The 10,923-nt window shown below is 37.1% G+C and overlaps 1 protein-coding gene across 4 annotated transcripts in view; it reads right to left on the bottom strand.

The window, feature by feature from the left end:
- Nucleotides 1–10,923, bottom strand: part of wdr7 (WD repeat domain 7) — a 35,233-nt gene that overhangs the window by 9,863 nt on the left and 14,447 nt on the right. For all 4 annotated transcript variants that reach the window (XR_013329452.1, XM_077737594.1, XM_077737596.1 and 1 more), the window contains 2 exons: nucleotides 8,036–8,149; nucleotides 2,117–2,344 (listed from right to left, as the gene is read on the bottom strand). Coding sequence is in view for 3 of the 4 variants with exons in the window: in XM_077737594.1 (XP_077593720.1) it covers nucleotides 2,117–2,344; nucleotides 8,036–8,149 (342 nt within the window). In the remaining variant the exon portion in view is untranslated. The remainder of the gene's footprint in view (nucleotides 1–2,116; nucleotides 2,345–8,035; nucleotides 8,150–10,923) is intronic.

The raw sequence follows: 10,923 nt of genomic DNA, 5'->3' as shown, positions 1-10,923 counted from the left end.
AATTCCTTCTTTAACTTACAGAGCCAACGCAAATGCCGACATAACAGGGGTTTTGCTTACTTTGCTCCGGCTGTCACCCTCTCTTCGGCTATTTCACTTGAGTGAAAGTAAATCAATGTTTAAGACTTAGTGGATCAAGGCTTGATCGGAATGAGTGAAAAGAGTGAAAGTCTTGCCCTATTTTATGTATACCGCATTATCCAATATGGAATTCATCCTATGAATGTATGTTCATCAATTTTCATCAGAACAATTGAAGAATACTCTTCAAAAATGTCCTTTCAGGAGGATTATATTTCAAATGACCTCAACAAGCCAAGATAAGCTGAAACTGAAAGTACTATAAATGTATAAAATGAATACATTTCCTTACAACATATTTTGCAAACCTGCATAGTTCTACAGGAAAACAAACAAACACACAAAACAACTGAAATTCTAATAAGCTCTCATGAATTTTTCAAAATGCCACCATTCATGATGAATGGACCCCTGTTGGGACTGGCAGTATTTTGACATTTATGGTCGAGATAATTGTCCAGAGAAAGAACACGATGGACAGTTTCTCTCTTTTATCCCATCCAAGCATTCCTTTGTCATCATCTGTCTGTCCTTCCTCTCTATGCTAGGCTCAATTTCCACCTCTATTCTCTACATTTCTTCTCCCACCATATGAAAACATAAATCCATACACTATGTTGGAGACTCCTATACTTGCCTTCTCTCTGGGTAGACAGCTCTCATTTATCACGCACACACAGTTCTGTATGCCAACAACACCAATCCATCTTTCAATTTCATGACAGAGACAGGTGAAGTAGGAGATGGGGTGGACAGAGACAAAAACAATAGACTGAATGAGAATAAGCTGAAGGGCAGACTGCAGCAAAAGGACCTGCAGGAAAATGTAGAGCCAACCTTTCACATGCTTGTCCATATTTTCACATGACCTTCCACTGTTAAATTGTAAATAGAGTCTTATCTAGCACTTCAGCAAATCACAGCACCTAAAGCCCATTACAGTGCCTAACATTCACACACCATTGGATGGTGCTGCTCTCAAGCAAGGCACTGCGATGCCCACTGGGAACAATGTGAGGTTCAAAGCATACTTGGATGTGAAGTGTGAATAGAAATAATGATTTTTCATGAATGAATTAATAGCAATTAATAAATAGGCAGCATTTCCCAACATCAATACCAGTTGTTTCAGAAAAGCCGTCTTCCAAGAACCGATATGGTCTGGAAAACACAACATAAAGAAAGGAACAGGAATAAAACTGACTATAGACTGAACTACGCTGAAGAATAATACCTATTACTTAAATACTATTTCTAGAGGGATAAGAAAGTATTGAGTCCATTCAGGTGAGCTAAACTAACGACTGTGTCCAGACGCAAGTTAAAATCATCATGGATCACAGTCTATCAGTAAGTCGACAGGCTTCGTCTTGGGGTAGATGCCCCCAGAGACGACCAATCAGAGCTCAGGAGTAGTAGGATGGAAGAGAAGCTCTGCTTAGTGCAGGTTTGATGCCTGCTGAGGCCCAAGCGCTGTAGACACAGTGTGGCATAGTCTCAGATCAATCAGTGTGTGTGTGTATGTCTGTGTGTACGTGTGCGTTGAGTGCCAAAATCTTTAAAGAGTCAAGCATGGCAGATTAAAATCAATATTTTCTGTCCCCCTCAAATTTAATCCATCTGTGATTTTGTTGCATTACTTCTCTATTTCAAGCAAAACATTATTGTATTCTATAAAAGCAGCTGTTCAAAGTTCGACCAGCATGGCAAAACGGATTAAAGTTGAATCTTTTAGTACTGTATTAAATAATGATCTACTTAGTCCTGGAAAGAGCAATACCACATTGTAGTTTGATATAGGAGTGTCCCAGTTTTGTTAAAACATAACATAAAACGTAACTGCTGTGTAACAGAATCATTGCTCAATTTATCTAAAAATAAAAATATAAAAGAAACAAGTTGCAGCTCGCATTTCATGATTGACACTCCAAGATCCAACATAATATATAAACCCATTAAAATTGTAGTTGAACGTGTAATTCAAACAGTATAATATTCTAACAGTTTATTCATTAATATTGTGGTCTTTACTTACATGTGTGTCTTGCCAGGGAATAATTTGAAGAACCGCCACTTGTTGGTCCAAAGCCTTCAGGGACCTGCCCACCAACTCGTGTACGTGCTGCACCTTTTGGAGGTTCAATTTCGGCACCAAACTCAGCCCCAACTACACCCAGCAACACAATGGCAGTGGCTTGTTTGCGGCGCTCCTCATATGAATTGGAGATCTTCTTGGCATTTGGTGGAATGTTTGAGAGACAACCTTTTGAGAGAGACAAAAAGAACACCATTGTAATTTTTGCAAAATTCTGCAGAGCTCATGTTGACTTTTAGTTTGTCAGCTTTGATTTCAAAACAAAATAAAATAGCCAAAATAGTAACTATTTTACTGCCAGAATAATTTTCTTGTGGGGTTCAAAGGTGAGGTGTAAAGAAATGACACACAAAAAACAGCTATTGAGGAATTCTTATCTTTTTGTAAAAACAGCTTTAAAAATTGATTAATTAGAATGGGGCGTGTACATTTGTGAATGAGAAAAAAATAAAAGCAATACAATTTAAATTATAACATGTTTTTCTAATGCTCTTGCCAATAAATATTTTGCAATGATGGCTTGTGTATCAATGGCTGATAACCAAACAGGCAGACGTCTTTTGTCAGGGGTTAGCCAATACTAGTTAAACCTGAACAAATAGACACAGACCTTTTTCTTTAGCTGAAAGCTTTCAGTCAATTTTGAGCTGTCTGATTTTTGACACATGCAATGGCAGACATCTTTGTGATGTATGTCACAGTGATATTTGTGTCCCAAACCACTGTGTGCACCAAAATGTAGAAAAAAAATCACTGTCAGAATGTGATCAGTAAATACCTGAGCCTGGACAGCCAACTTATGAAGTATGTGAGTATTGCAAAAAGTGGGAAATGAAAGCTCCTAACACAAATAGTTAAAATACTCAAAAGGCAATTAGGGCATTTTTTTATTGTTGTATGTGTGCATGCAAGTCCATAGTGCGTAACCACTTGGTCATTACCACAAAAACATCTTGATTTTTTGGATTTAAATTTGGTTTCTTTTTTGGGGTGTATATAAGGACATTACTTGAAATTTGTATCAGGGAGAACAAAGCGCTTCCTAACCACACCCACACACACCCAATCCTCCCTCCCTCATTGTTAGCAGGGGGTTGTAAAATGAAATAGTACATAAAGAGAATGAGCCTGTGGAATTGTTATACTAGTTGCATGATTATGTCAATCTATTATAATTAATAGATCAAATAAACCTGATTCTAAATTTACCAACGGCAATTATTTAACCATAATAAAGAAATACAGTATATTGTAACAAACAGAGCACATCAAATTAAATATTTAGTTGTAGAGAGTCCCATTTTCATGAAAAAAAATCAGAAAAAAAGCTTTTCAAATGGCATTACATACTTTTACATACTTAGTTAGATATGAAAACCAGAACTATATAGTATGTCGGCAAAAAGACCAAAGAGCAAAATAAACAATATCTCATTGTACCTTACAGAAACATATTGTGATTCTTCTAAATGTGAGTTCTACTGTTTTTTTAGTTATACTAAATTTTCCAGACCCTAAAAAAGCCCTTCCCCCATATTTTCATACTATATCCAAGTGCTCTTTATAATGAGATTGCTAAAGGCCAGCTGTCATTTGGAAGAAGGCCCAGCGGCTGGGTTTGATAAATGGATTACAGATGGCATCCATTCCTTGGGCCAGACTGGGCCAGTAGATAACAGAATTAGAGATAGACTTCCAATCAGAATCACAAAAAAAGTTTGGGTATAAAAAGTTGATGCTACCTCACAAAATCACAAAATCAGACAAGATTTAACTGAAAGATATGTCATGGTATTCTTTTAAAAAACCTAACATGCTTCAAAGAAATATAAAGCATTAGCTTGAATAGACTTCACATATGGTGGCGTGCATGAACATGAACCAGAAGGGCAAATTTGGCAAATATAAGACTTGAAAAAAGTATTCTACTAACACATATTTATCAAACTTTACACTTAAATTCAACCGACCATAGGAGGTAAACATTAAGTCAGTTATGCCAATAATTAATGACATAGATTTGAGATAGTTGTTTTATAATGATTTGGTTAAAATCATTTTCTGATGCAATCAAAATCTAATGAGTTCACCTTTGTGTTTATTAATTGAAAGATTCAGATTTCTATTTTTAAAACCTCAATGAGATTCAAAGTCCACCGAATTTTAGAGTTGGATCAGTTATTATTATTGTCTTTTTATCTTGTGACAGCTTTTCTAAGACAGGTGATTAAAATATTACTTATGAAAAGCTTGTCTGCGGACAGTCATCAGAAAAAAATCACATCCCTACCTGCGGCCTTTTGGTACATGTGAGAGGAATGATTGATTTTTGAAGCCTATCGATCTTCTTCCTTCATGACCAAAAGATCTATTATAATAACATTGTATAAAAATCCTATTTGTTGGTCAACCTGCTCCCAAACATAACCCAATAAAGCAGAGGGGGAAGAACAAGCCTTTCTCCCCACTAGCCCTACACTTGGCTAAATTGTCGACGAGAGATGGATTGGAATAAAAAAAAAAATCTCTCTCTCCAATAACATTATACATAAGAGAAAGAAAATGGTATAATGCAACAATAATATTTAAAGGTCAGACAATTTGAAGGAGAGAAGGCAAACAATAGTTGAATTAATGGATGGGGAATCAGGAAAGAATGCCAAGGGAAATACAGTGTGAAATGCCTTGAGTCTCTCCAGGACCTTATTTTTTGTCTGGTTCCTCTCCCTATGGGATGTGCCTTCAACATCCAACCAAGGAGCTGTGCAGGAGGAGGCAAAGTTTGGCTGATTGCACCTGGGAGCTAGTATTTTTGAGCTGGACCTGGCAAGCAGTACATTACCCACCAGTCCCACCTACAAGATTTGCTTCAGTTGGGGATCAGATAACCTGCTTCCAGGAGAATGAAAGCAGTCAATTTTCTACAGTCATCAAAGTGGGTTCTGAGATGTGCTTTGTTTAGCAACTTTTGTCCATTAACACTTAGAGGCAAAAAGCCCATCACAAGCATATGGTAAAAATATGGTGCGTATTCTTAATCTGGGGGTAGAAAATAAAATACATAAATACTGTATACAGACGCATTCAAATCTAAAACATGTTCCTTTTTGGAGAACCCTGAAGGTGAACCTGTGCTAACAAGTTTCCCAAACCCCACTTCAAAAGGAGTAACCCTATCAACCTCCAATCAATCCTACACCATGGCTTTGCATGTATTGATTATCAATAGAAGGCTGGTAAAACTTCATCACTCGAGATTCAGTGAAAGGGATCAATACAAGCAGAAACTAATGTGAGAAGGAAAGCAGAAGTAAACTGGAGACAGACAAAAAAAAACACATGGAAAATATGTAAAAGAAAATTCGATGGAAAAAAATACACAAAAGTGCACGTCTGCAATGGGACAAATGGATGGTCAAGGATACATTCTGTCCTAAGATTGAATGTCAGGAGGCAGTAAAGCTTGGACAATAATTGGAAACACAATTAAGATGAAGAAACGGGCCACAGGAAAAACAAATGGAAATTATGAAATGGCGACTGCCCTTCGAACCTGCCCAAGTCAGTCTAAAGGTTAAATGCATTGCATTGTCTTAAGAGACACAGACGGGAATTTGTGCTCAGAAGAAAGACTTATGGGAAGAGGTTGGTTTCAATTTTTTTTTATGTAGGTCCTTCAGGGCAATCAAATATGTTGAACAACGTGATACTCGATGGATTAATAAAGGAGCAATATTAAGGACGTTAATCATTTTAAATCTGTCAGTTCATCATTTATAATGCAATATAAATTGCAACCGTTTTTGTTTTAGGATTTATTTTAATGCATTGTAGCTGAAAGGGTTTAATTAAAATCTCTAGTCTGTTGTTAGTAGAATAAGTATTATTATTATTATGGTTAAGTAGCATAAATAGTGTGCATGTACAATCAACTGCAGAGAAGCAAGAGCTACTCTTGTTCCAACTGACTATTATATGTCACTGTGATATGATATAACATACCAATTATGCATCAAAGATTATGCAGCATATAACGCAACTCAATATTTCAAAACTATGTTTCACACTGCATTGATTATCTTAGTTTTAAAAAAAGTCCTACACACTGACAAAACAGCTTTTCAAGAAAAACAATTCCTCTCCAACAAAATAAATTGCCTGTAAAGCAGAGGTGAAAATCAGTGTGTAAAAACTATGCAAACCAAATCACCACAAGCAATGATGAGGGTTTAATAACACTACTCAGAACTTGAATTTGCCTGCCGCACGTTAAGACTCTGCTTAAGAGAAATGTGAGCTGACCCAACCAGCCTCCAGGCTCTGATATTAGATTAGCAGTGGAGGTTAGCATTTCGACTAACCAAATCACAACTGGACTAATGACAGAGAGGTGAGGGTCAGTCTGATCTTTCACCTCTGACCTCTATCTGTACTGCTGCAAACCCTCTTGAGGGGTCAAAGGTGCAAAAAAGGAAAATGAAAGGATGAGTGGATACAAAAAATCAAAAATAAAAATTGCAACATATTTGCTTTCCTTGTTTTAATAAGTATGGCTTAATGTTATCAAGTAAATACCCATTTATACATATGTTTATATATTAACCACTCTGTTATTTCTGCAAAATAGAAGATCTGAATCATTCAAATAAAATATGCATCATTTGGTATCAGTAAAGGAAAATGATGGAGTGTTAAAATGTTTCCAATTTTCCCACGTCTTGGTAATTAAGAGACAGAGTGATGACCTCTGATCTCCCTTAGGTAACACCCCATTAAAGCAGAGGCGCACACTTGCTTTTTTTTTTAGGAAGCAGTATTTTTGTTAATGGGGAAGCAACTGTTGTGCTAATATGAGGTTGTAAATCAGACTAAAATATTATATAACAGGAATCAATCCAATCAATTATGGTTGGTGTTTGACAGCTTGCTGAAGAGAGGCGGGACAGTTAGCAGAAATCATGACCATATCCCCAACAGCCTTATCTAATTTCTAATACGTACATACATTTTTAATGTATGATGATGGTATCTACCACGAAAAAGGTGATACTGAACGTCAGTAAAGGCGCGCATCTTATAGCCAGCAATGGTGGAATGGCTTTTAATTACATCCCCTGACACTGTGGGTGACAACTACGGCGCAAAGACAAGACAGCAGTGTCTGTGGCAACAGAGACTCCTGTACCGTGGTAACAGCCGCGCACCAAATGATTCTGTAGCTGTCGATACAATTCTTCCTTTCCCCTTTTCTCTCCCTAGGTTCTTTTGTTTCTAGGTCCTATTTCACTTGCTGTTGCGTTTGCTTTTTGCTCTCCTTGTCCTTTTAATAAGTCCCTTAATTTATTTTCTGCCCTGCTCTTCTAGTCAATTTTTTGCATCACTGCCTTTCGCCACTTCAAATATTTTTTACATTTATGAGAATTTACTATACAGAGTACATTATTAAAAGTGAATAGGAATTTTCACAACTGTCCTCTCCAAACAATTTGGAGACGCTGGCGGCTTGCAAAATTCTTAAAATTCAATGTTGCACAAAAATGCAGGAAAATAATTAAAATGGGCTGCATGAAATGACAAATTGTTCGCTATGTATCTAATATCGAATAGCTATGGAGAAGGATGGGGAGATATGGAGGAAGCTGGGAGAGTTTAGGGGTCAAATAATTTTTAAATAGGTTAATTAGGGTACCTGTGTACATGAGGTAATTATTTTTTTTCAATGTCAGCAGAGAAGGGGAAATGTGTGAAAAGAGAAAGTGTAAAATGTCATGGATCCCTATCAAATGTGTAACACATGAGCGCCAAATATTACTAATGATGTTGACAGGTATTTTTTTGTAAATGTGTCATTACTGGTACCTGCAGTAATGTCATCGTCAGTGACGTCCATTTCTTCTTCAGGGGCCTTGACCTCAAGTGGTTGAGCTTCAGCAGGTGGCGGGACTGGAACTGAGGGTTCTGTGGATGTCCCAGCTGTGAAAAAGAACTACACTTAATTAAAATGTATGGGTCTGAATTTTCAAGAGTTTGTGTGGCTGTTAGTATTCTCATTAAAACAGGTTTTGCATTGATTCTTATTGTCCTGGTTAAGTAGCTAATAAAGGTTTATTGAACCGCCTGGTTATCACGAGAATTAATAGAAACACACTAACAAAAACAACACATGCTACACATCGTGCCTTCATTAAATCCTTATCGCTCAATTGCCAATTAACATTGCTTTTCATTAGCCGGGCTACTGAATGATTATTCCCTAATGAATGGAGTGACAAAAGGTAAATGGAAGTGATGCTGAGCTAATCTCTGGTTAAACAGATTAATTAATGAGACACGGGTCTTCGCATCAAAGTACACAAGAAAACAATCACCATTATTATATGGTAATTTGAGATGAACAACTGATAGGCCATAATAATTTTAAAAATAATTCAATACAATCTTGTCATCTAATCTTTCAGAAACCAAGAATTATAATTAGAACTAGAGGCAGCAAGAATGTGACTATAACATCTACATGTCAACACATTCTTCACATTAATAGAAAAAAAATCATTAAAAGTTTAAATTACAGTTATTCATCTGAGTCAAGATTCTGCTACATGTTCCTTTTAAGATGGATATGCACTATGCTGCCTGGCTTTCATTACGATGTTGTCAAGCTTTAAACTACAAACATGGACACAGACTGACGGAAAACTGATACACAAACCCTGGTGCATGCATAAATGTGATAAAAATGTAATTGCCGTTGATTAAAACAATTACTTCAGTGTGCTGATATGAAGGCAGTGCAATGCTTTTGCATCCAGAAGGCTGTCGCTTAACCCAATTGCCATATTTTTGGACTATAAGATGAACTGTTTCCAGTCCCTTTCAACGTTGTGAGCTTCCATAAATGGCATGGCAAAATATACATACACCATACGCGTTCCAACATTTTGCCATGTTACAAACAGAAAAGATAACTATTTTTTTGTCATATGGTCTGTAACAAATATGTGAGCATGATTGTAAAACTGGAAGTAATGGATTTCCAAAATGTTTAGTTCCATTTGAAAAGTTTAAACAATTCTGAAGCACAAAAACCATAATGGGTGCATCAGTGAAGAACTTTGTTTAAATGAGTTAAAAAAAAAAGCACTGTTTTGGGGCATACAATAAAAAAAGAACGTAGCCGTGATCTCCTGCTATTTAGTCTGATATACAGAACCATTTGGGACTTCCACACCATTACTTTTCACATTGCTACAAAATGCAACCAACCAGGCTTATGATCTTTAAGTCAGCTGCTGGAAAATGAAAGAGTTGCAACCCGCTGTGGGAGTAAGAGAAGAACCAAGGATTGAGGGTAGGAGGGGCTACGATAGATGGGAGGGGAAGGAGAGAAAAAGGTATTCTAGTCTGCTCCAAGGTCAAGCTTGTCATGTCAGCCATGACACATAGCTCCCAGTATGCCTTGTTAACCTTCTGGACCTTTTCTTTCTACTCTATTGTGTCTCTTCCACTCGCTTTCTCTATTCGAAACACATTCTTCTTTTCCTGTAAAATTACAGAGGACAATTTCCTCCCATTTTGGAAATATAGCAAGTTAGTGCTGGAATACCAAGATGTGTTTCGTTCAACATGTGTGGTAAAATACAATAATACCCAATTAAATCCAAAAGGTTCTGTTCTACCACAGTTCCCAGAATAAGACCCGAGACAAATAGAAACTTATACTACAACATGTTTCTGAAAGAATCGGAAACAAAATGATGGTGTGTTCATAGCAGATTTGCTTCAGATTTCTTTTTTTTAAGATTATTACTTGAGGTTAATGCTTTCCCCTGTTCCAAAAAATCAGGGGTACCATGCCATCCAACTCAATTCCACCCGCTTTATTGCTAGAACTTCCTTTGTTTCTGAATTCCTTAAGATCTCAGCATGTCTCACTCTTGAGGATTTTTGAGTGGCAAACACTTTTTCACACTGCTGAGCGATACGATAAATACTATCATTGCCCTGAAAAATCTCAGGCGAGGGGCCAAGAGAATTGTTGAGCAAAGAGAAGTATCAGAGGTCAGGTACTATTTTATGAATTAAAAAGGGTTTCCTAAAGGTAAAAAAAAACAGGAAGAAAGTTTGTGCACAAACATTAATAGACTTTCCAACAATGACAATTTTATGAGCCTTATTTTTCTGTTTTTGTCTTGGAGTGATGTGCATATAGATCAAATTCAATGACCCCATAACCTCACTCTATCTTGCCCTCTGTGTTCCCTCCCCCATCTGTCCTCCCTCTTCCCCTGGGGTCACCCGTCCATCACTTCCCTTCCTCCCTCGCCAGTGGTACTTCTGTGGTAACACAACACTGACTGGTACCCATCTCCATAGCAACTGTTCCCCTGAGTACCCCCCCAGCATCATCAGCAACTGCAAGGCAACTTCTGGAAACAGATACACGTATAGACGAGATTATAGAAGGCTGTCTCTAGTAAAAGGTGGGGATGATCCTTTTTCCTCTTCATGAAGTCGGAACATTGACAGTGAGACAGGACAGAAGGGCAGTGTTATTAGGCCTTTTGCTGCAGTCATTGATCTTGATCATACTTGATCAATAAGGTCTTAATGTTAAGCACCATTAGGAACAATCTCAAAACTATAAAAAACAATCTCAAGAAAATTGGAAAAATATAACTCAATGTAACAGCCATTATTTGTATTTGATCAATGGTTTATAAACGTTCAAATACACGTGCGTGTTTCCA

Source organism: Stigmatopora nigra, chromosome 17, assembly GCF_051989575.1.
Source record: "Stigmatopora nigra isolate UIUO_SnigA chromosome 17, RoL_Snig_1.1, whole genome shotgun sequence".
Lineage (NCBI taxonomy): Eukaryota > Metazoa > Chordata > Actinopteri > Syngnathiformes > Syngnathidae > Stigmatopora > Stigmatopora nigra.
The sequence above is the reverse complement of the archived record's forward strand: the minus strand, read 5'-3'. Positions and strand labels throughout refer to the sequence as shown.